Here is a 26,904-nt window from a genome sequence, read left to right on the forward strand (position 1 = left end):
TAAAATTTCCACTTTAATTCATCATACTTGTATTTCTTCCATTGCATTGCTTTGTTTTTCCAAGTGTACAAGTATTTGCCATCAAGGGGACTTATTGTGTGTGTGCTGTATGCAAATCTCTTGCTGTGCTCCTGCTGCTTTTTCGCTGGCCTTGGCTTTGCTTTGATGGGCAATCAACACGCTCGCGAAAAAGTGTTCATATGCATGCACTGCAAGAAAAAACCACCCCAAGGGCAGTGGGCGTGGCAGTGGCAGTGGCAGTGGCAGCTTAGATCACAGGCGGCGTCACTAAGCGCACATTCGATTGCAATGAAAACATGAAAACATCCACAAGGGCCACTCCACGCCATATATTTACCCATGCATTACTCACTCTTCACTCGCCTCATCAGCGCATCGTTTGTGTTGTAAATTGATTTTTTGTTAATTTTTATGGACTTCAAAGGGAAAAACAGCAGCAGCAGAAGCAGAAGATGCAGATGCAGATGAAGGGTGCAGCACATGTGCGGCAAACAAGCAGCAAGCATCCATCCAGCGAAGAAGCGTGGAAAAATTTCACAAATATATATTTCCATAAATATTTTATTTATAAACACGCGCGCGTTCGCAGTGTCAAAACAGCGTCATAAGCGCTGCCAGGCGGTCAGAATGGATGCCCCACCATGTGGCAGGGGATTGGATGTGGATGCAGAGGTGGAGATGCTTGTCGGTGGCGCACTGGTGGCAGAAGCGGCAGAAGCGCCACAAGTCAAGTGCAACATCGGCGCTGGCAAATGAAAATTTCGTTGCATTTTGTATCTCTGAAGTTGCGACGCGTCGCAGCAAGATGCAAAGTTCAATTTCACATGTGGAAAATAACAGTGGAATCAAAAAAAAGAATACAAAACGATAGGAGGGAGCTCAAAAATACAACAGAGGAAGCACATGTCACACTGCACAGTACGTGTGTGCGGTGGAAATGGATGTGGTGGGGTGTGGGTTGAAAATGCTGGAAAAACTGGGAGGAAACTGGGAGAGGGGGAGCAGCTGGCTTGACAGACGGCACCGACACGAGAGTGGAAAATAAATTGATGCAGCGGGAAATGCAGAGAGTGCCGGAAAGGAAAAGCGCACCACGATAGATGGAATGCCAGGGAAAAAGAATGTCCAGCCAGGTAAAATACTATAGCAATACAACTAAAGATAGAACCAGACTTGCACATAACTTCGAAATGCCTGACGGCAGCAGAATCCAATATTACTCACCTCTCTGCAGCTAGCAACAAAATTTAAAAACCCATCGATTATGCAGCTAATGTGAATGTGTAGTTCTTTCTTGAGTGCAGCATTAAAGAATGAAGAAGGTAATGTTTAAAGTTCAATGGAATGCACTTTAGATACAGACTCCTTTGTCCAGTAGTTAAATAAAGGGTTTCATTAAAAAGCTGAAAAGTTCGGATGCATTCAATGGTCGAGTCACAAAAGTGCTGCCCAACCGATCGATATGTTGACATAAAATCGAGCAAAACTTGCCATTGAGTGGTAAACTTGGGGCTCCATTGTTTGGCCCCACAAAAGGCGAGTGGTCCAAGGATAGGAACATGTGTAGTTTCTGGATGGCGAAGACAATGACAATTCCCGGGCTGCAACTTGTGCTCCCACACCCATTTCATTCTATACGTTTTTCACACACATTTCACATTTTCTCCGGTCTTAATTTTCTTTTGCACTCGTGCGCCCATCTCGCCATCAGATCTGCACCCGTTTTCCGGTCGCAGAGTGTTTCTCATAAATATTATTGCATTTTCGCATCTCCTGCTGTTGTTTATGAACTGCATTTTCCCCGCAACTCGGCCATGTGCCACTTACTCCCGCTCGGAAAAGCTTTTTAGACCAAGTTGATTCAACACGACTCGAACAACTTGAACAACTGGCCGCAACAAAAGCGCTGGCAATAGCCACTTCCTGTTTAGCGCGAAATTTCAATTATGAGCAAACACGACCACGCCCCCTCGGCGCACTCAAAACGCCCCTTTCCCCCCCTCGGCGGGCAGAAGAATAGACAAAGTAATATGCACAAGTTTCCGTTTTCTTTATTAAACAGAAGAAATCACTTTTGGCCCATTTTCAGGGGCGTCGGGGCGTGCACTCCTGCAGATGTTTCATTTCTGGTCGTGGAAAACGAATCGCTGAAATCGTTTTCCCCCGCCACGCACCATTCAGATATATATAGTATAAGTATATATCAGTATAAGTATATATATCCGGTTGAGTATGTGCTTGTGTTCAGTGTTATATATGTATGTGTGTATAAGTTACTGCGCCCGCTGACTACTCAAACGTGACTGGCCAAAGTTTTTCAATAAACTTTAACAAGAAAACATTAAAAAGCCACAACGCTGGCGCATTTCCATTTCCAGTGGCTCAGCGGCGAGCAGCCAAGAAGTCAAAGCTTCAACTCCATAAAAGCGGCAAATAGTTGTGTGAAAAGGCAGTTACCCCATCCCATCCCCCCAGCACATAGATCCTTTTTTGTGCGTTTTCCACCGACTTTTCCCGCCCCCGGGAGACGGCGAGTTCGCATATAAATTTCAAATAAAAAGCAAATCTACGGAACTCCTTCCTGGCCAGCTTCGGTGTCAGCTGGTGCCGCTCTAGCTGCTCAGCTTTGTGCTCTAGATACACCGAAAATAATCATAATTTTGCACTGATAGTTGACTTTGTAGATCCATAAAAAACCATCATTCATTGTGTTACGATTGTGTTGCAATTCATCATAGACTTATCAAGTTGGTTATAATCAGCTTCTTTCCATACTTTATACTGTAGTTTGACCACTTTTTTAGGGGGTGCAGAGTCAGTTTGCTGTATTTCTCGCAGTGTACTGATTCCTCATCATCATGATGCCACCCGCGAGGCAGCTGATGGCTGGCAGTGCCGCATTACGCGGCAGCGGCAGCGGAATGAAATAAATATCATTTTATGACTTTTTAACTTGTTTCTCTCGCTCGCGCTTCCCTTTTTTAGATGCCTTTAACAAGCGCAATAAATGCAACACTAAGGATGAATGGCGAATGGTTGGGGTTCCCAACGCTGGCGGGACTCTATAAAGTCGGATTGTAAGATCTGGCACTTGCAGCTGCTGTGGGCCGCGCTTTTATGGGCCGCAACTTCCCTTTTTGTTGCTGCTGATATTTTTAGCTGCTCAACGCATTTGCATTTTGCACTTGATTGAGTGCCCGCCGAACTCATCCTTGGGTATCCCCAACTCCCATGGATTTTCCGCTTTCCGGACTGTGAGTAATGCTTCCGTTAATCAGCGCAACCAGCAACATCACACCATCCCATCATCGACCTTGTTTGCTAGTCAGCCGAAAGTCAAAAGGTGCAAATCAGTTAACTTTTGCCATCGACAACAGCGTTTTGGCCCTTTGCACTTTGTCCTTTCTGCTTTCAGTGTTCAGTGTTCAGCTTTCCGCTTTCCGCTCCACTTCAGTTCACTCCGAAATTAACCCTTCGGGGGCATGGGTTTTCGTTTCGTTAGTCATAAAAAATTCAATTTTATGAGCGCCTTTATTTGTCCACTTCAACCCACTACCCTCCACAGTTTGTCTGCCCAATTCGCAGCGGGTGGTGGGGGGTGGAAAGTGGGTAGCTGTATAGCTGCCATAGTTACTTTTAAATGCGCCACTTGCAAACAAATGGAAATATGCCATAAAAATAATAATAACAATTAAATAATTCAGCTTTTTTCGACATTTCACTTCAGGCGGCAGTTACCGAATATTATTCCTGTTACTTTAAACGTTTATTCATAACATTTCAGGGGACACTTTGTTTAATTACAGCTGCAACATTCAATCGAAGTGACAAAAGTTGTCATACTTATTTATTACTATTTACAATGCACTCTTTAATTCTAGCTTTAGCTGATACTGATATGAAGTGGGTGCGATTTCACAAGCACCTGGCGTTGTAATCAAGTCTAGTCACTTGTCTGGGTAATTCCACCTAATCCCCAGCCGATTAATATTGTATTGTGTCTGGTGAATCACGCAATCGCCAGGACACCCTTCCCCCTTCGGCCTCTCCCGACTATGCATCCTTCCTTCCAAGTCCGCCGAGTCAACGCTCCGGTGCACACCTCCAGCCGAAGGTCCTGGGCGTGGAGGTAGTGTGAGTGTAGGTGGTGTGAGAATTTGTAATTTTTATCGCCGCACGGCACGCGTTTCTCGTGGGGATGGGGATGGGGTTGGGGATGTGGATGGGAGATGGGCTGGCCTTTGTTCGATGGGCTCCAAAGTCAGGAGGCGGCGAGCCCCATGTTTATGTTTGGACAACACGCCTTTATGATTTCTGTTTGATTGCCGCCGCCGAGCAGAAGTAGGATGACGATGACCGGGCCACCAGTAAACGCCATTAGTCACACATTGCGGAATGGGGCTCGTTGTGGCGCTCAAGTGGAAAATTGAATTTATCACTTGAACATGCCAAGCAAACGTTTGTTCGCCCTCGCATTTAACTTGCCCCACTGCTGCTGCACTGCTTGCTGATTTTTCCTGGCTAATTTTCAGTGGAAATTCCATTTCGATTGTGGAATCGTGAAAAGGGCAAATCTATGTGAGACACGTAATCAACTCGTTTGTGAATACTTAACAACGACAGCGACCACGAACGTTGTTAGTGGGCCACTCCCCATTCATTTGTCTTTTTATTGTGCAAATATTTTCCACTTGGCGGACTTCTACTGATGGCCAGTATTTCAACCCCTTGGACTTGGCATTTTTCCGCCCAAAGGTTAATTGAAAATTAGTCAAATGGGCGGTGCCATTGACGGAAGGGGCGTGGCCTGGCCTGGCCGGCTGGCTGCAATTTGGGTAATTTGCATTTTTATTAAATTTTAATTTACCGACAGTTTTGCCTTTCGGCAAGTCGTGTGGCGTGGTGATTAGTCGCTGGATTTGCATAAAACGCTGCCATAAATTGTTGCAAATTGAAAATAGCACAGAAATACAGGAATACAGCTGTAGGATAATAACAACAACAACTGCCATAAATTGCATTGGTCGGAGTAAATAAATTAGAACGAATTACATTACAATGCAGCAAGCATTTTAAGCTTGGCATTTTCATTCCCAGTTTGGCCAGTTGCGGTCGGTCGCTGGTGGCTTTATTTATGGCCAGCGACCCATAAATCTGAACAGTTTGTCAGCTGTGCGTTTAATTAAAACAAAAATTATCTAAATTATTGTCAGAGACGGCTGAGAGGCAACTCATTTTATTCCACACCATTGAAATGCATAAATATGCAGATGCGTACGTAAATTTTCGGGGGCTTTAGCCTCCTCCATCAAGGACAAGGCGATTCGGCACATGAAATAAACTCTATCGAAATCGCACATGTAAATCTAAACACCAACACACACACACAAACACGCCCAACAAAAAAAGGACACACACACATATACTCACCAGCACACATTCAATCTTGTTGTGGCCCATAAGTATGCAATGCTGTGCATAAAATACAAGTACGCAACTTGTTTCCTTTCCGTGCCTTTCCTTTCCCTTGGTGACTGCGGTGGAAAAAGGGGAAAGAGTGGGAAATCGGGGAAAATGGGGGAAAAGCGGGTCGTGCTGGTCGTAAATTTACATATTTTGCATATAAATAAAACGGATTTTGTCGCCGGCGAAGCCAGCGCTGAAATGTCACAGCATAAAATGGCGAAAGAAGCGCCAAATAAATACAAAATAAAATAGCTACAAAATGGCCAAAAAAGCGAGCAATAGTTGGGCGAGCAGCCAAAGGCCAGGGAGTCGCGTCTGTCGCAGAGGTGTGCCCCCTGCCCACTGAACCCTGCCCCACGACCAAGTCCTGCCCCCTGATCTTGCCACACTGTTGCCAAGTAAGCAAATTGAGTGCGCCACGTCTGAGTTATGGCAGTCTGCCGAAGCAGATACAAAATAGCACCAGCATCGATAGCAAAGCCTTCCCAACTGGCTCCTCGGGCGTGGTCATAAACCAGGCGGCTCACATGGAGAAAATATTACAGCGAAATTGGTCATCTATCTATCTAGATAACTTTTTCTAAACAACTATCACTGCATTTTATTTGAAAGTTTCGCATTAAACGCTCTTGGAGAAGTAATTCCAATAACTCTATTTTTAATTTCTGATTATGAGCTCTGTCTGCAACATCTTTCGCTGTGTATCAACACCTTCGAGAAGCAGCGAAATGAACCACATCTTTAATTAGAAATTCTATGCATATGGCTGCTCTTTGTACTTTGCTTCAGAAGCGAAAAGATTCAGCAGCGAAAATAGAAAAGTATTGCACATTGCTGCCCCACGTAGAATAAACTAGCGAGTTTAATGCGAAAATGAAATACGATTTATAGCCGTCTTGATATTAAAGATTTATTGCGTTTTCGATCAAACTGATAAGACATAATTTACTTTTTGAAGTGGAAAATTTAATGGACAAATCGAAATGCTAATGTGGTGATAATTTAAGTAGCTAGTTTTTCTTCGTCTGCACATTATACATATTATATAATTAAATACTCGCAATATTCATAAGTAAAAAAAATATAAATTTATTTTCACTGAATAATTACAATATTATTTTATGAGAAGAACACCGACCGATTTGAATTAGGCCTCAAACTGAACTCTAATAATTACTCTGATTTGATTGACGTTCAAGCCTCGGTGTCGAGCTTTTCTAATATGGACTTTAGACTTTAGGGATCTGATCAAATGAAGAGAGAGCTTTTAAGTTGCTGACTTTAATTGTCTTTGCATTTCTCTTGGATTCAAGTGCATTCGCTCTTGGATACAAGTGCTCTTAGATTCTTATAATTTTGTTTATTGCAATCTAATACTTCTGTTTTTCGGGATTGCGAGTCCGAGCTTTGAACGTGGGAACGTGACGATGGTGCAAGGGCTTAAGCAAGGAATGTTTAAACTAGGCAACGGATGTTTAGTCTACCAGTGGGTGACTTATCAGGAGTTGAGGATCATATGACAGTCTTATTTTTATCTGGTATCTGTTGAGTACATCCAGAGTAGTGTAGGGTGTGTTTGGGTGTACATGTTGTATGTGTGTTGTGTAGGCATGTGCTTAAGTCTTAGGGACTTATGGATATGTCACTCCCCCAATCATTGAATTTGGCCTGTCCTCAGGTCGTTAAATTTGGGTATATCGTAATATTGTTTTCTTGTTGAATTATTTCCTTGACATTAGTTTCAAGGTGCGGATGTTCTTCTTTTTGTTTACAATATTTAACAATAATTTTCTTAGGTATATTTTTAAATTTATATGCTAAATACAGAGTCAAACTAATTATCATTATGACAAAAGTTGTAATGCATATAATTTGAAAAAAGCTGTAATGTTTTACATGGAATTTTATCATTTCTCTTGTTTGTAAGTGATCTATTGGTTCTAAACGTGTTACATTGTTGGTGATATAAATCGTTTGTGTAAAATCTGCTAGATTATTAGAAATTAGGAATTCATCTATTTGCATGGTACAATTTTTAATTTTAATGATGTTGTTTCCTGATATTAATATTTTGTTGTTTGTACAATCTTGATGGACAATTGTTTCAGGAATATTCCATGTTAAAAGTATATTTGGCTCTATATAATTTATTTGGAAATTTCTATGGGTTTTAATGTATTTGCACTGAGTTTGCTCTTGTTTGATAAGTCCAACAATACATTTGTCGAATATTAATTTATCCGTATCTTTATGAAATACTTGGTTATTGAATATATAGAATTTATCAAATATTTGCTCGGTTAGAATATAATTATGTTCATCTGGGTACGGAACTATTTGAAATATCGGAACTTTAGTGACCTCGCTAGGAACGTGGGATATAATCAAAATTTCGTTCGTGTCTGTCTTGAGCCAAGTTGATGTTTTTATCTTTAGCATTTTCTCCGAATTTACGTGTTTCAAATAATCATGTTTTAGTAATTTTGGGTTAAAGATTCCTAATCTGGTTAATTGCATACCTAACTCGATATCTTCTATGTATTCTGTAAACTGCTGTAGGTTAAATATCAGTATCGCAATTTGTTGGTTCTGTTCTTTCTCAACCTTTAGCTTATTAATTATGTCTATACCGCTGTTGATTACATCGATAACCATGTTTAGGTCATGGGTTTTCACGGAGTCTTCTGACATGTTATTAATTTTTTCCTCTAGCTCTTCCCTGTCGTCTTCATCTAATGTACCAAATAAGTATTTATATGCCTTCCCTACTACATTCAAAAGACCTCTTTTGTTTCGGCTAATAATTCTTAATCCATTTATTTCCCGTTTTAGTTTATCTACTAAATATGGTATCTGAGGTACATTGGGATAGTCGTTTGCTTCGGTTACTAGATTTTCGAAAATAAGCATTGTCTTTGTTATGTTTATACTCAAATAGTGGTATTCGTAGCTGGTTGGAATTTCCATCGCTCCGGTTTGAAATATAAGATATCCATTCTTTGCACTTATTGGGTTTACCTCGATATTGCTGCATTTGACCATGGTGATGAGTGGTAACATGCAACTAAGCATTATCAGAAATATGTTGTGTACTTGGTCTGGAATTATCGTATTTGCTCTTATTAATCTTTTTTTGTTTCTTAAATTTAGATTTATAATGAACGATTTTCCTGCCGCGGTTTGTTTCCTCAAAATGTTTACTGTCCACTTGTTCAATTGTTCCTGTCTTTTTAAATGGATTGGTGATTTTACTCTTTACGAGTGGAGCCTGTCTATATTTTATATCAACTTCAAAATCATGCCTATTCTTATTGAGATAATCGATCTTATCGATTTTGTTTTGTTGAACATTAAAGTCTGGACTGCCTGCATACAGAAAAATGTCTGCCGGAGATCGTTTGGTACTATTATGTTTAGTTTTATGATTATAGACGTATAAGATTGTTTCGAATCTCGTATACCTATCTTCAATATTTTGTTCACTACCGATGATTCTCAACTTTTCATTTACGGTCTTGTGAAATCTTTCTATATCAGACACACCATTTTTGCTGGTTGTTACAGAAATTTGTACGCCTTCGGATCTTATCCAGTTTTGCAAAGCTATGCACATAAAAGCTGAATCTTTGTCCGCTTTAATTTCCTGAGGCTTTCCCATATCATTGAATATTTTAGTAATGGCTCTTTTCGCTTCTAGCCAATCTCTACTTTTTACTTCAACTAGTGAGGCAAATTTTGAATAAATATCAATACAAGATAGGAAAATCTGGTTTCCCGTGAGATAAAAATCTATCACGTATTTTTCCCTTGTGTTAAATATTTCTGGTGTTGTTTCATATGTCAATTTTGTGTCTCGATGTTCTGTTTTTGCCAGATTGCAGATTTCACATTCATTGATAATATTTTGAATTAGCTTTTGACTATCCGGGTAATAGTATTTTTCTTTAAACCAATTGATAGTTTTTTCTATACCTGGATGTAAAACTTCCTTATGTTTCTTTAAGATTAAATCCTTAAATTCCGCATAAGTTAATATATCAATTAGCTTCGTGGTACATCTCAATAGTTTTGTGAAATTGTTAGGGCTTATGATTTCGGTAAATGCCCTCTGGAAGATCAGAAAATCCTTATCATTAGGGAAGTAAATTGCGCTTTTCTTGGTGCACACATATTCCTTAATGAGGGTTTTGGCGAGTTCAAGTGTCATTTCTTTATAGATTATTTTAACCTTTAGTTTTTGAAAGAAGTGGCTTACACTTGTTGTATCACTGTCGCCTTTTTCTATCTCTATTTGTCTAGAGAAGAAATTGATTGGTCTCTCCGTTATGGATATATAATTTAAATTATCTTCATTAGCACTATGTATAGTTGCGTCTGCGCTGTTTGCGACTTCGCCAACCATGACTTCTTCTATCTTTGTGCGGGAAAGAGCATCCGCGACATAATTTTCTTTGCCTGGAAGATATTTTATTTTATAATCGAATTCATTAAGTTTGATTTTCCACCTTTGTAATTTCATGTTCGGCTCTTTGATATTATTGAGCCATACCAATGGCTTGTGATCACTCATTATTTCAAATGGCCTGCCGAATAGATATGACCTGAAATATTTTGTCGCCCAAACTATAGCTAACAATTCTTTTTCAATAGTAGCATAGTTGATTTCGTGTTCGTTCAGCGTTCTGCTGGCATAACAAACGGGCTTATGGTTCTGTGATAGCACTGCACCAATAGCTACATTACTCGCGTCAGTTGTTAAAGAAAAGGGCTTTGAAAAATCAGGGTAGATTAATATCGGATCTGAAGTTATCAAAACCTTTAGTCTTTCGAATGATTCGATGTAGTCTTTACATTTGATATCTATTACAGCACCTTTCTTTAGTTTGAGGGTCATGGGTTTGACTATCTTGGCAAAGTTAGGAATGAACTTGCGATAGAATCCACATAATCCCAAAAATGATTTTATCTGTTTAGGTGTCTTAGGTAACGGAAAATTTGTGATTGCATTAGTTTTGTTTGGGTTTGGTTTAATGCCATTTGTTGTGACTATATGTCCCAGGAATTCAGTTTCTTTTTTCATGAATTCACATTTGTCTAGCTGTAACTTCAAGTTGGCGTCTCTCAGTTTCTCAAAGACTTTCTTTAGAGATAAAATGTGTTCCTCCAATGAAGTGGAGTAAATAATAATATCGTCCAAATAGACTAAACAATCTTTGTAGATCAAATCTTCCAAAAGATTATTCATACATCTCTGAAAAGTAGCTGGAGCATTTTTTAGGCCAAAAGGCATACGTGTATACTCATAATGCCCATGCTTAGTTGAAAAAGCAGTTTTTGCAATAGAATTTTCATCCATCTGGATTTGGTGAAAACCCTTAGCTAGATCAATGGTCGTAAAATATTGGCATCTACCCAATTTATCCAATATCTCATCCATTCGAGGAATGGGAAATTTGTCATTAACAGTTATCTCGTTAAGATTCCTGTAATCAACTACCAACCTAAATTTTTGTTTCCCAGAGGCGTCTGCCTTCTTGGGGACCACCCAAATAGGAGAACAATAAGGGGACTTCGATTTGCGAACGATTCCTTGTTCTATCATTTCTTTGATTTGTTTGTTGACTTCTTGGTCAACACTTTGGGGGTACTTATAAGGTTTACGGTATACTGGGTCCTCATGCTGAGTCTGGATGACATGTTTAATTGTACTTGTGAAGGTCAAATTTTCGCCTTCCTTGTACTGAATGTCTCTAAATTCGTATAGAACCTTCTTTAAGCATTCAATTTCCTCCACATTTAGATGCTCGAGTCTATACTCGTTACATTCGCGTAACTCATTGTTGATCGCGAAGTTGACTATATCGTTGTCAACGGACATGGGATCGAGATGTGTTACATCATTGTCCACTGTGTCACTAACAACTTTTGAAATGAGGCATTTTGGTAATGCGGTCTCCTTCTTCTGTTGTTGATGCTTTGGTTTAAGGCACTTAGGTGTGGTCTTAACCTTTTGCATTTTTGGATTGATTTTCTCCACTGGAGCAGAATCATCCTTTTGCTGTGGGTCGAGGCATTTAGATGCGGTCTCGCCCTTCTTTTCTCCATACAAAAACTTAAAAATTCTTGAACCTAGAGTTACCGTCTCGTTATCATAATCGATCTTAGCTTTCGTATCTTCTAGATATTTTCGACCTAACAGGAAATCATAATTGTCGGAAAATTTGTGGATATAGAATTTCTGAACAGACGGACATACTGAAGTGGGCTTCATTATTATGCTTTTCTTTAATTTTATTGCCCCTTTAATGGTATACACTGTTAAATCTTCTTTTTGTTCTTCTAAATTTTCAAAATTTTCTCTTATGATATTGATTGATGAGCCTGTGTCGATCATTCCCTTGTAAATTTTGTTATGATAACTTATTCGCACATGGGGACTGCTACGTCCTCCTGTGTTGCTTGAGTGTCCGAGGCAGTTTGATGAAAATTTACATCCATTCTGCTTTGGCCACTTTGACTCTCGCGTTGCCTTTTTATCGGCTGCTGACCGTTAGTATTATTTGAGGTTGAAGCTTGGAAATTAAGGGAATTGTTAAAAGGATTGTTTTGTTGGGCTTGTGTTAACTCCCTTCTAAACGTGTTATAATTTCCCCTTTGACTAACCGGTATTAGATGAGTGGAATACTGATTTTGATTTGTCGTAGGTTGATTCGAATTTCGAGGTTGCGTATTATTATTCTGATTCATTCCAGGATAATAATTGCTGTAATTGTGATTTCTATTATTGTAATATCTTTGATTATTGCTTTGACTATGATTTCCCCTGTTCCTGCGTCTGTTCCCTTCTGATCTATTAGAACGCTGATTCTCTGGACTGGCGTCATAGAGGCCAAGCTCCATTGAAGCTTGTTTTAATTTATAAATAGTATCGATATCTTTGCGTGCCAATGACATATAAATTCTATCCGGCAATTTTTGATCTATTACGGATTTAACAGTTCTTTTTAACATTTCAGTGTAATTTGATTTATCGACAGGGTCGCTTTCTAATTCTAGCTTATCAAACATAATCCAATATTGTGATTCGAGCTTCTCGATGAACTTACAGATGCTTCCGGGGTATGATGTATCCTCCAGTTGTCTTATAAGTGTTATGTAGGGCCTGTGGTCCTTGAATGCCATCGCCAGGACCGTCTTTGTATCCAGCCATGTATTTACTCTTTCTTGGGTCACGACCTCCAATGCTGCATCCACTAGTAAGCGTTTTACTGCTCCGTAGATAACATGTGCCTGCCTGGCATCTTGGGTAGGGTATAGGTTAAGTAGCTGCTCGACCTGGTTAACAAACACAGACAGTTTGCCAGGTGTGCCATCGTAATAGTTCAGTTCTTTAATTTGATTCAGTAATTGATTTAGGTGGGTTTCGGACAGTTGTGGAACTGCCATGGTGTATTTGTATAGGTTTCTTGATACACGGGGTTTATTTTAAATTTGGTTTTAAGTTACGGAATTAAAAATTTGTAATTAATTTTGTTTCCGACCGCACGGGATTTTTTTTAAAATTGTTTTGCAGATGTTACTGACCACACGGGATTTTTCTTGTATACTACTTTCACGTAGATTCTTTTGCGGATCTCAAAATAATTTTAGAATCACTGTGCTTAATTCGCCGATCCTGGATAGCTAGTTGTATAGCGTATCCTTCAATGGATCAGTACCGTACTAAAAGGACTCTTTATTTAACAGATCCTACCGACTGCGCCAATTAAATACTCGCAATATTCATAAGTAAAAAAAATATAAATTTATTTTCACTGAATAATTACAATATTATTTTATGAGAAGAACACCGACCGATTTGAATTAGGCCTCAAACTGAACTCTAATAATTACTCTGATTTGATTGACGTTCAAGCCTCGGTGTCGAGCTTTTCTAATATGGACTTTAGACTTTAGGGATCTGATCAAATGAAGAGAGAGCTTTTAAGTTGCTGACTTTAATTGTCTTTGCATTTCTCTTGGATTCAAGTGCATTCGCTCTTGGATACAAGTGCTCTTAGATTCTTATAATTTTGTTTATTGCAATCTAATACTTCTGTTTTTCGGGATTGCGAGTCCGAGCTTTGAACGTGGGAACGTGACGATGGTGCAAGGGCTTAAGCAAGGAATGTTTAAACTAGGCAACGGATGTTTAGTCTACCAGTGGGTGACTTATCAGGAGTTGAGGATCATATGACAGTCTTATTTTTATCTGGTATCTGTTGAGTACATCCAGAGTAGTGTAGGGTGTGTTTGGGTGTACATGTTGTATGTGTGTTGTGTAGGCATGTGCTTAAGTCTTAGGGACTTATGGATATGTCACTATATATATGTGATGTATATGGACGATGGGGGTTATGTCCTTTGAGCAGCACTGGGTTCTATGGCCACTTGAGCTTGGAATTGAACTCGTTGCCGATTTGGTTTATGGCTCTAGAAATTGAAAGGCGCAAGTGTCAAATGCACGCAGCAAAAGCGAAACGATGGGGGAAGGGGAAAATGTTGCAGGGGGATGCGAGTGTGTGTGTGTGGGGCCAGAGAAAGTGGAGCTCTCTAATGTGTGTTTGTTTTGCTTTCACAAAACGCTGCCGGGAATCGGGAATCGGGCGTAGCAAGGGGGAGAGTGGGGATAGTGGAGAGAGAGAGGGGGATAGAGGGTATCATGGGTTGAGTGGCACTAAATCATCTAATGCCCCTGCTCATTAGCAATCAATGCACAGCAGTAGCGGCAAAGGCAGCAAAAGCAGCAGCAAAGCAAACAAAACAACAGCATTCGGCGGAGGGGCAAACGCAAAAGGCTGCCAACACTTCACACTTCATTGGAGCTCCGCCTTTGAGTCACAGGCAAAATGGCGCTAAGCACACACACCACACACACACTCATATGGAGGGGGTGGTGGGTGTTGATGGTTGGAGGAGGCGAACGATTAACAAGCAAATTAGCATGAAATTATTTCAAAACAGGCGCACACAGTAAATAAATCAATTAGCTGAACAACAAAAAAGAGCAGTCAGCAGCAGCAAGTGCCGAGCTTGGAGCTTCGAAGGAGGTCGCGACAGCTGCCTCATTGGTAAACAAAAGCGAACAATTAAAAGCTTTTCCAGCATATGCACAACACATTGCTGCACTTGGGAAAACAAGCGCCACAATGGGGAAAAACTCGAGACGTTTGCCAAACTTTTATCTTTTAAATGGAAACGAAATTTAATCCGGGGGATTACAAATGGATAATATGCTTTCTGAAATGAAACTTACTCTTGTTGGAAATATTTAGCAATAATTTGTACTTATCTTTTGAACAGACTCCTTTTTTTTCGCAGTGTAGGTGGGAGTGTAGGCCAAAATTTGGGCCAAAGTGCAAGTCAACGCGGCGGCGAGTTCCCATGACTTGGCATCTGCAACTGCATCTGCATCTGTATCTGCACTTGTCATGTGGGGGGCGTTCGTAGGTTCCGCTTGATGGCAAACGCAGATGCAGCTGCAGATACAGATACCAATTCAGATACTAAGATATCTGCATATGCTACAGACAAGGCAGCGCAGCACTTGCCCCGTCACATTATTTTAATTATTTGTTTACGCAAGGCAAACAAACTTGCTGGCGGCACTTGTCTTGTCTTGTTTCTGGATCATCGTTAAAAGTTACGAGCTGCTGTTTTTTGAGCTCTGAATTCCGAGAACTGGGAAGCTGGGAAACTGGGAAGCTGAGAAGCTGGGAACAGGCCGAAAACAAAGCCAAGGCGCCTAATTAGCCATCCCCGAGTCGGCGTCATGCGAATTTGTCAAATTAAGCAGCAGACGCTGCGCTTTGGCTCCAATGAGTCAGCTGTTCGGCACGCCAGTGTCGGAATTAACGTTCCCGAAAATGTGCAGGCAATTATCGAGGCCAGCTGGCAGCCGAAAATAAAGCAGGAGCAATGTAAATGCGAGGAGTGGGTCCTCCTTGCTGGCCAGGCGCACTTGTGGTGGGGCATTTGGGGCGGCGGAGATGCAGGATGCGCGGCGCCAACATCTGCAGGAGATGAGAGCAGCCAGCGAAATGAAAAGCCCCAAGCCAACGTGGGGGAAAGGCGGGAAAAGCGGAAAAAGGAGGGCGAGGACAGCTCTAGTGAAGCGACACTGATTAAAAAATTGTTTGACAAGAAATCAGCGCGACATTTGTCCAACTGGAGCGAGTGGAAAATGGAGCCAGGAGACTGCCGACTGCCGACTGTCGCCTGTTGACTGCTTCTGCTGCCAGTGGCAGTGGGATAAAAAATACACTGAAGTGTCGCTGTTAATTCGGCGCAAATTTAATTGTCAGCTATAATTAAATTGATTTTCACTCCGGTAGCAAACTGCTGACTGGAGGCATTGCTCGAATGTCTGCCGTGCGTTGGCCCCAAAAGTGGCGCCCAATCATCCGCCATTTCGCGCAGGCTTGCTTTTCATTTTGGAAAAAAAAAACGCTGGAAAAAGCCCAGTGCCTCATTTGCTCTTTTTTCTTTTTGAGAAAATTTGATTTATTTAAATCGGAATTACTGGGCTCTCTACGGCAAACATTTACGCATTTTTCAGTTGCTGTCCAAATCCAAATATGTCCCTGGGCCCCCGGGTTTCCCCCAGATATATATATAAATATATATCGTATATGTTTTTTATTTTTTTGGTGCGTGGGCAACGAAATTAAATTGCATTAAAAACACATAAAAATATTTTGGGCCAGCTCGTGTCAGGGGGAAATTTTCGGAGCGGCAACAAAGCCATTGAAGTGTATAGTATAGTATAGTGTAAATGTGTGTATGGGCCTATGTTCTAAATCGGTTGTACCTACCGCAGAGGCGTGGGCTAGGGGGTTTCCAAGAAACTTCCAATTAGTGCTCCCATTTATAAATAGTAAATATATATGTATTTTCGGCTGCCCATTAATTCCTTAGTAACAATATTAGAACCACAGTTTAAACTTCACTTTGTGGTGAATAAAATAGTTGTAGAGAACAAGCCCCCTTTACCTGGTTTATTACTACGTCCCTGAACTCATAGTGCTCAGTTGCCAGAGGGCCGAGTGCTGTGGTGCGTTGTGCTGTTTCGAAAAACTGGCACAAATTCAAAAATGATTTTTACGCAATTTTACGACAACTTGAAAAAGAAGGGACTATAAATAAATTGCCCCTAGGCTTGGTCGAACTATTTGTATTCGGTATCTGTGTGTTACTTTCGCTTTTGTGCTGCTCTTGTTGCTGCTGCTGCTGCTGCTGCCTGTGACATGAGTCACAAAAGGCAGGCGGTCGCTGTCGCATGTTTACCTACGAAATTTGCCCTGTGCATTTTAATTGAAAATAATAAACACGCGTGTAAATAATGTGCCATGCCCCTGTCAGACCCACAACGCACCCAGCACCCAGCACACAGCACCCAGCATATTTGGCCCAGTTTTGAGGTTGCTGCTGCTGCTGCTTTTGTTGCTGCTCCTGTTTGCAGCCAAGCGAGCTGTGTCCTGTCGTGTCCTGTAGCTGCGCCTCGGCTCCTCATCCAAAACCTCCTCCCCAGCTGGAACTACAGCAACGGCTCGTGTTGCGCAGCATGTGTTGCATGTTGCTGCAGGAGGAGCAGCAGGAACAGCAGCAGTAGGAGCAGCAGCAGCAATGCCCCTCGCTGTTGTTGCTGTGTCGGCGAAAAATATCCTGCAGCAAGTCGTTGCCATATTTTACTTTTTAAATGCCGTGCGGCTGCTTTGTGTGCCATTGCTGGCATTTTAATTTATTTGCTCATTTTCACTGTTTTCCAGTTTCCAGTTACCAGCTACCAGTTACCCATTTCAGTTTCGTGTTTCCCTACTCACTCACAGCTCTTTCGACTGCTTCTTGCGGTTGAGCTTGTGCTGTGGTCCCAGGACACCTCGTTTTTTTTTGCCATCATAACCAACACGTTTCACAGCTCGAGTGAGCGATGGAAATTATGCTGACTAGTGAGGGTAGCCTTCAGTATGCCATTCTGCTGCTGGTGACAGCGGAAAGTGTATTTGACTTTCGTCCTGCGGCGTGGCTTGTTATTTTTACATTTGATCCAAAATTAAAAGCGCATAAATTTGTATAATTCATGGACATGTGTACCAGCTGCTGCTGCGGCTGCTGCAATTCGTGTGTTTGTGTGTGTGGGGGCGTAGCCCAGCCCACATTCTTTACACGCAGCGGCTTTTGTTTTTGGGTGGTCGTCGTCGTCGGCGGTGTAATTGGAATCAAGTAATTTACGCGCCATTAGAGCGACCTGTCGAACCAACTGGAGGTTGGAGGTCAGTTTCGGCATCCAATTAACGTGGCATAAAATGGCCATTCACCGCGTTTGCTATTGCGATTCAATTGCAATTAAAAAACTGTTTAAGCAAATAAATAATTAAACACAAACTGCCGGCCAGAGAGGGCCATAAATCAAGGAAATCAGCTTACAGCTTTACGTTAACCAAAGCCGCAACTAATTTTGCCATTAATAATGCACATCCATGCGCATTTTGCCCACTGGAGTTTAATAGGATTTTAGTGTGGACAAAAGCGAGTGAGTGCTGCACTGCGACCACATTCGCTCTCCGAATTTAATGTGCTGTTTAAATGCTCCTTCAGTCGCTCGAGTTGAGTCCCCAAAGCGCGCCGTAAAACCCGAGCAACAGTTGCGAGGAAAAAGAAAATGGCATAGCCAGGAGTCAGGACAACGGCCAGAAGGAGAAGAGGAGAACAACAAAAAAGAAAAGAAACAGCCACGTAATGGCCGACAACAAGGACAACAAAGCGCTGACTGGAATATTTTTCGTATTTTATTATTAAATCACGTAGCCAGTGCAATACGGCGTCCAAAATGACAGCGAACGCATTTTAATTGAAAGCAAAGGCAACGCAACCCAGCCAAGAAGGTCCTTCTCCTTCTCGTCCTTGGTTCTCTGAAAAATCTGGGGAAAAACGCTAAAGCCAAGTTGAACCGATGATGTGGCACAAGCAGACGAATGGGGAAAAGTGGGTGGCGTTAGTGGGCGGTTTGGAAAAGCGGCGAGTGAATCGCGCTTCTGCAAGAGACCTTGGGCGAGAAGTTTTCTAATTGAAAATGGCGTCGCAAAATTTAATTTGAAAACTTTCACTGCCAGGCCGGCAGAGTGGCTGCCTGGCTAGCTGACCCACAACGCCATCGACGACAACGACTTGCCGGATTTGTGAAAAATCCCCAGCTGAACTGTGAGAAAATTCTCGGACAAACGCGAGGAGTGGCAGCGGATGCAGCTGAAAATAAGCACATAAATAAGCTTATTTACATAGCCCTAGCCTCTTGAACTTAACTGTGCCATAATGTGCTTAAACATACCTATTTAAAATTTACAAGAAATTAATCATATCTAATGTATTTCTGCAATTTCATGTACAAGTGTATTTGTGGCATATATGTACATATATGCGTGGTTATTCACCTTTAAAAGGTTATTTTTATCAGTGCACACACTTGTTATTAATAAGCCTGCGAAAGAATGTTGGGGAACATTTCGTATCAGCAGAGGGCCGCCAAGAAATATTTCGCCTAATTGAATCGCCTGGCGCGAACATTTGTTGCTCGACTTCTTTGGCGCCACGAATTCGCGACACTCGCCCAAACATTTTGCCTTTAAATAATTCGGGTACATTTATTTTTTTCGTGCTTGTCCCCAGTGTAGGGGAACTTCTTAATTTGTACATTACCAGTGTTTTGGCCAAAACGAAGTAATGCAAACACAAAGAGCACGGAACACAAGAGTCATGTACACAAGAGTCAGGTTAAGCACTTTTCGGCGTTTATTTGCCCTCTCAAAGATGGCGGCAACCGGAAGTGCACACACACACATGCACACAGAAAAACGCACACAGAGACACACAGGAAGTGAAAAATACGCAGGGGCAAAGTCAAAGGCTGAAGCAGGGAAAACAAAACATTCTGGCATTTCTAATTATAAGTAAATATTCATACTCACATTTCTAGCGAAGTGAGAGTCAGTGTGTGTGAGTGTGTGAGTGTGCGAGTAAAGCACTTTAAAAGTTATTTACACACACACACACACGCGCTGAATGGAGGCAACCATGTTAGGCAGCCCGTAATGCATGCTAAAAAGTGTGAGAAAGTACATTAGGGTCACTGACGACTTTGACTACACTACAAAGGGGCGTGGCACGGGGGGGCGTGACCCGACAGCTGCTGGGTCAAAAAATGGGAGGAGCAATGGGAGGGCGGGACGAACCTCCGTCCGCAATGGCAACCACTTTCGCTCTCAACTTGCTACATTTTGTGGCAAGCAAGTGTGTGTGTGTGTGTGTGAGTGAGTGTGTCTGTGTTTGCCATAATGTACAATTTAAATGTAAACAATTTGGCCCAACGCGGCAAAGGCAGTCGTGGCATAAAAAGCAGCAAGTAAGGTCGGCCATTCGAGGGTCTGAGGAGGAAATGAAAAAGCAGAGTCCGGCCGGAGTCTGAATGAAATATTTAAGAGGCAGTAGAAGCATCGAAGCGATCCCCCCTTTCTACATGGAGTGGAAAGGCATGTGGCAAACTGTGGCGCAGTGTAGCATCTGCAGCCGCCGCTCTGAATAGTGAAACTCAAATATTTATCTTGGCAATTGCCTGTAATTTGGTTTAGTTCCGACTTGCCACCGTTCTAAATAAACTTTTCATTAGCAGCCCCATGGCAGCAGCAGCAGCAGCAGCAGCTCAAATACGCACACAAAAAAGGGCTAAGGATCGAGAGCGCAGGACACATGGTACAGAAATACATTTATGCTGAGCTCGCCCTGATTTCAGTTAATTAACTAACTTATATTTTGCGTAATTGACTTTTATGTGCGTTTGGCAAACGTTTCAATCAAACCCCAACCACGCCATCCCACATCCGCCGTTTACCACCGTTTACCATTTACCATTCACCAAGAAGACAAAGCCGCAACCGCAGAACAAAACCACACTGCGCACACAGTGCGTATGTGTAATGTGTTATCTATGTGCTATGTGCTATGTGCTACGTGTTATGTGTTATGTGTCAACCCCAATGGCCCGATCCGAATTCCATTCGCTTACGCTTTAAATATCAATTGAATAGAACCATTTGGTTGAAACAAAAAAGAAAATCGGTTCGAGTATTGAAAGATTGCCAAATACCATTTTTTTTGCTTTCATTGTTTTTGGCTACTGTTTACAATGACACGGCACACTTAATGGGCAGCCTGTGAGTCTGAGTTTATTTAGACAAACGCTTTGTTGATTTTCTATTATTGTTCTTGCAACACTTTCCGTTTGCCGTGGCTTTATTTTGCCGAAAGTTCATTAAACTATTGGCCAGCAGCCAACGTTCGCTTAAAAAAAATCAATTAAATATACCCGCTGGCTGTATTACGTGGATGTCTTAAACCCAGAGAGCGAATCTCGCCTTGAAGAGCCGCAAAGGCCTCCAGCCACTGCATAATTAATGCAACGTTGTCTTGGGGCACTGGCCTTGTGGCAAGGAGACTCAGAGACGCAGAGAATTTCCAGCCAAATGGGGCACGAAAAGCTGCTGGCTGCTCTTGGTTTATGCATGCAAAGTAACACGTTGCGTATGCGCAATTTTTCCCTAGTAAACTTTAAAGCTTTACGGTCCAGTGGGAAATGGTTAAATCGTAAAATAAAATAAAATACACTTTCTGTGTGTGTATGTGTGTGCGCGAGTGAGAGAATTCCGCAGAGAGATCATCCCAAATGCATTTCCATTTTTCAATACACCGAAAAACGCATTCGAAAACACGCCATTGTCTTAATTGGAATTATAAAACAGCCATAAACACTCAACGAATTCGATGGAAATTAATCGATTCATGCCGTTGAGAGCCCGTCAAATGCACCGATGCACAAATGATGCGCTACCCAGAAACTCCCTCATGCAGTCAGAATTCCAATTGAGTGCCACAAGCTCTAGTCGCGCGCCCCCAGTTCATGCAACTCGCTGGGTTGAGTAAATTACAAGTGGCCAAAAATAGACACAAATAATGTGATGTGTCAAAACAAAACATCAAAAACGAGGGTGCACCGCAGGTAGAGCCAGTTTGCCTTGGGACTTTGAAACTTGGAACTTCTTGAAGGCACATCAAAGACGACGAATGCGTCGTCGTTCGGCTGCCAATAGAAGAATTAAATGTGGTCATAAATCATGGGGAACGAAGCGCTAACAACTGGGCAAATGCCAGAGGCAATTATAAATAGATCTTAATCGCGGTGGAGCACATCAAAAAGTGCTTCCAGCTCTTTGCATAATTGGTCAGATGCAGGAGTTTGCAGCTGAATGGCGTCTTATGGCGGGGGTGCTGATGTGGCAGCCATGATTTAGATTTAGAGCCACTGCCATTTGGCACCACACATCCGCATATCCGAGGCCATTCATATGGCTTTACGGGTTAGGTGTCTGTCGTCTCCTCTCGTTTCGGCCACATACGAGTATTTGCACAGCCTGCCCGCAAGCCAAAGCGTTGACAAATTGCAGCAGAGAATCCGGCAGAAGCAGCATTTTGCCAGCCATTTTGCCAGCCATTTTGTTTGCCATTTTACTCAAGTTGTCAGCGAGTGCGCGCCGGAAAGTATGCAACTTATAACAAATGGCCAACTCGTTGGCTTTGCGGCCAAAAGAACACAGCTTACCAACGAGCGCCGCGCTCTGGGACTTCAATAATGTGCAAATATTTTCGCGCTGCTGCATACATTTTTCCCTGCCTTTTTTATTCTGCCGCTCTAATCCCATTTACTTGCGCTGAAAATCATCAAAGAGCGGCGAAAAACACACCAGCAAAAAAGTGTTTTCAAGTTTATTCCGCAAAATAAAAGCAAAATAAACGCGTGGCCAGAGTGCGGTGTCGCTTAAAATTAAGCCATAAAGGCTGAGCCGATCGAGTTGCGAATTTAAACTGCATAAAAAGCGAGCTCTGCTCGGGGCAAGTTGAGCACACAGTTTGGCTTTAAGGAACCAGATAACGAGGCAGCCGCATTATTGTGCAGGTGGGGCAAAAATAAAAGAAGCCGCTCAGGCGGAAACAATGTGGAAATTTTACAGGTTGCCCTGTCAAATAAAATAACACAAAACATGGGCCCAACACACAAATTCACAAGAAATCATTTTTTTGTGTCGAATCAAAAAGGAAGAAATAACGAAAACCAGGGAAGGAGATGGAGATGGAGAAGCCGACAAGGACCAAAGAAGAAACATCAAACTCGAGAACGGCAAACGACGCTGGTGACGACAAGCGGCGAACGGAAGCGGAGGACAAGGACAATGCGACAGCGGCGGTACAAGACGGTGGGCGGCTCTGGGTGTCGGTGGGCGTGGCCTGCCAGCAGGTGTGGGCGGTGGGGCGTTGACCGTTTTCGCTGGCGTGGGAGAGGGCGGGGGCGTTGCTGCCGCGAGTGGCAAGCGGAAGCATTGTGTTAAAATAACAAACAATCAGCCGAATCATGCAGGAAGTGCAAATAATAAATAAATATATATCGCACTGCGAGGCATTTCTTCAGAATCGACTTCGATTGCCGACGACAGCTAATAAAATACAAGAAAGAGCGAACAAAATCCGTGGGAAATCAATATGTTCTTACAAACACAGTGGAAATCTACTATCATTTTTAAAATGGTTTCTATAAATATTATGAAAGTTATGATAACAAGTTTCATTTACAAAACTGAATTGATATCTTTTTGAATATATGATATATTATATAACTATGGGCTTGTCAAATCGAGAGCTTTACTTATAAGCAACCTAGTTTTTGTGGTTTTTTTTCCAAGTGCAGTGATATAATAAACCTTCCTTATCTTTCAGTACCCGCTCGATTGGTTTGGGCCGCTTTGGGCAAGACGGTGGAGCTGCCCTGCGATTTGACGCCGCCCACGTCGCAGGACTCGGTGAAGCTGCTGCTGTGGTTCAAGGACACCACGGGCATTCCTCTGTACAGGTGAGCGAAAACTACTGCTTTATATGTGCATACATACATCCCGGGGGTCACTGGTGCGCAATCATCCACTCCGAGAGCCTACGAGACAGCCATCCATCCATCCGTCCGTCCATCAGTCCATCCATCAGGCCATCAGGAGCGTGAAATAATCGTCAGCATCCTTTTGCTACACCTTACGTGTTTTATTTTTTTTTTCCCGCCGAGCGCTTTTGGCTTATTTCCGGCAGCTGCCACATGTGCGTACAATGTGTGCGGCAGTGTATGTATGTGTGAGGTTGTTTTGGGGGCAAGGATGCGCCCGTCATAATCCACTTTGTTATAATAAATGTAAAGCACATCCGATTACGGCTGTCGTTGCTAAAGTGTAGCAAATTTTCACGCACACACGCATATGGACCCGTAGCCATCATGATATTTTCCTGCTCTTTTTTTTTTTTTTTTGTTCATAAATTTACGCTGATAAATTTTCAATATAAATTGTGGCAGCCAGCGTGTGCGCTGCATGCCAAGTGGCAAATGGCAAATGCCTTCCGACTTTGCGTGCCGCAGCCGGCAGCCGGGAAACACTCGGGAAAACTCTCGGGAGCACTCATTAGAAAGGGGTTTATGGTTGGCAGAAGAGGGAAAACGGGGCAAAAGGATCTGTGTCAGGCCAGTCGTGCACGTGAAGTGGCCGGCACTCGATAATCATAAGCAGCAAAATGCAGCAGGAGCAATGGCTCCTGTGCTGGCCACCCCAGAGTCCTGAAATAAACTGAGTAATTTACTAAAACAGCAACAAATTACTGCAATTTGCGCAAAGCTGCCAAAGTCGCGGGGCAGGCGAAGGAGCTCGTCCTGGCACACTCCACACTAAACTCCTGGCTCATGGTGTGCAAATTGAGCGTCATTTTTTATGGACCCAAATTATGCGAGGGGCGCTGGAGGGGTGGGTGTGTTGGAAGGAGCCATGTCGGCCAACTTATGCTCCTCGCATATGCTTATTTATGACATCTAATAATCGCTACATGCTGCCACGCCCCCTCACTTACACTTGTACTTTCGCCACCCTGATTTTTCCCCTCTTTTCCCCTTTGCAGTCTGGACTCGCGGGGCGGCAACGTGAAGTTGGCGCCACATGCGGCCATAGCTAGCGATCTGGGGCAGCGTCTGTTCTTCAGCATCGGCGACAATCCCAAGGATTCCCGCCTGCAGATCAACGATGTGAAGCCGGAGGACGGTGGCGTCTATCGCTGTCGCGTCGACTTCTTCAACTCCCCAACGCGCAACTTCAGGCACAACCTGACCCTAGTTGGTAAGTGGCAACAGTGTGGTATATAGTGCGCATTATGGAGCCGCCTGACCGCTAAAGTGGCGCATCATTTGTCGCATCCATTTCAGTGCCGCCCGAGGAGCCGCGCATCTTCGATGCCCAGGGCAAGGAGATAACCCAGATGGCAGGACCCTTCCGAGAGGGCTATGAGCTCTTTCTCTGCTGTCAAGTGAGAGGCGGTAAGTTCCTGGCTGTTATGTCAGTTAGGTTATGACAATAGCTGCATACTGGAAAATATCATAGTTAAACCCTTTAATTTGATTTAACTTATCATAGTTATAGCAGAAAAAATGTTTTAAAACGCGTAATGGCGTTATCCTAAGCTCTATTACGATAATTAAAAATTAAACACAAAAAATATATAATGGATAAATGCTCTTTAATAGTGTAAGCTAAACGCAGCTTGCTCGCAGTCAACTAAGCGCAAAATATGCATTTTTTTGGCACGCCATTTGCAGGTTAATCCTCTTTAATTGTAACCCTCTTTTTTTTACTGTGCACTCGAACGCACTTTATGCGGTGGTCTGACCCACTTAACTGTCGTGCGTCTCACTGTGTTTGTCAGTGCCACAGCCACCGCAGTCAGACGCATTGTTTACCATCGCACTCAGGAGTGTCAATTGCAACCGGTCGCAAGGATCCTCCACATCCTGCAGCATCATCTCACCCCCTCACGCTCTCTTTCTGTTTGCAGGACGACCCCCGCCCAAAGTCACCTGGTGGCGCGACGACACCGAGCTAATCGGCACCAGCCACACGTCCGTGGAGGAGGGCGCCACCGTGATGGTTAATCAGCTGCTGATTGGAACCACCACGCGGGACTTCTACGGAATTCGCATCGAGTGCCGGGCGCAGGGCACACGGCTGGTGGATCCGGTCCGCAAGGATGTCACCGTGCAGGTTTACTGTGAGTCATCAACCCCAGCATTTGCCATTCATTACAACCCAGCTCCGCTGCCAGCTACTTGGCCATAAAAGTATTCCATTTCAATGCATGCCATGAAAACATTCGTTGATTAGCTGACTTGTTGACCAAAGGGTCCTTTTATTGAACTGTATTATATATATATATTTTATATATATGTATTTACTGTATTGTGCACTTTTCCATTGGCAGTGAAACCGGTGCGCGTAAAGATTGCAACTCCCAACGAACTGCTGACCGCTGGACAACCGATGCCCATACGCTGCGAGTCCTGGGGCTCGTATCCTGCGGCCAAGATCACCTGGCTGCTCGATGGCGAGCCCATTCGCAATGCCGAGGTCACCGTCCACAGCGACAAGGAGGTGAGTAAATGTCCTGGCCAAATTGCCCGAAAATGTCTGACTAGTTTATGGAGTACACGGCGTGGATAGCTGGGTGAGGCGAAAGTTTTCGTACTTATTGTCGTTCCCAGGACAACGCAACTTTGTGCCCGGAAAATTTGCTTCGAGCGTTCGACATTTGATAGCTGGCCGCAGTGCAGCAGGCACTTCCACATATAACACTGTGCGGCGCCTAATAGCTCCAGATTCTCGGGGCAGCAACAAAGGCAACCGAGGCGACCACTGGGTGACCCTAAATGCTAGCCGGGCAAACTTTTCCCAGCAGCCGCAGAGGGAGAGACAAAAGGACGAAAGGACGAAGGGACGAAGGGACAACTTGACTCTCCGCCAGCCGCCGCTTCTTTGATGAACTGCAATGGCGAAAAGTTTTTGGCCAAGCTGCACAAATTTGCACTCCATGCGGCCAAAGGCCAATGAATCGGCTAATGTGCGAATTTTTATTGGTATCCATCGTCCTTTGCCCTTCGCATCTGCTGGCAAATGCTAGCGATTTTCTTCCACTAAAGTCAGCATTTATCAGTTCCCTTTGCCTATCCGTTGAAGGTATCGGAGATGTCTCAGTTTTCGGCATCCATTAGGTGCTTTTTTCGTGGTGCCACTGCCACTGCCACTGCCTTTTTCGCTTTCTAATTATGCCATGTAAATGGATAGTTGCTGCCAAACGTCGTCAGGCATTAGTCAACTCGTGCATAACCGACTCGACTTCCAACTGGGGGACAGATTTCCACACACGAAGGACTCGGGGAGTCCTGCGCTTGTTAGTTTGCCTGGCCAGGCATCGATTGTTGCC

At 43.0% G+C, this 26,904-nt stretch overlaps 1 protein-coding gene across 1 annotated transcript in view; it reads left to right on the forward strand.

Annotated features, from left to right (window-relative positions):
* Positions 1 to 26,904, forward strand: part of LOC122620297 (nephrin) — a 71,446-nt gene that overhangs the window by 21,979 nt on the left and 22,563 nt on the right. Inside the window, exons 3-7 of the mRNA XM_043797683.1 lie at positions 23,344 to 23,476; positions 24,556 to 24,770; positions 24,857 to 24,967; positions 25,483 to 25,695; positions 25,906 to 26,075. Coding sequence (XP_043653618.1) covers positions 23,344 to 23,476; positions 24,556 to 24,770; positions 24,857 to 24,967; positions 25,483 to 25,695; positions 25,906 to 26,075 — 842 coding nt within the window. The remainder of the gene's footprint in view (positions 1 to 23,343; positions 23,477 to 24,555; positions 24,771 to 24,856; positions 24,968 to 25,482; positions 25,696 to 25,905; positions 26,076 to 26,904) is intronic.

The sequence above is a fragment of the Drosophila teissieri genome, chromosome 3R (assembly GCF_016746235.2).
Source record: "Drosophila teissieri strain GT53w chromosome 3R, Prin_Dtei_1.1, whole genome shotgun sequence".
In the NCBI taxonomy this organism is placed as follows: Eukaryota; Metazoa; Arthropoda; class Insecta; order Diptera; family Drosophilidae; genus Drosophila; species Drosophila teissieri.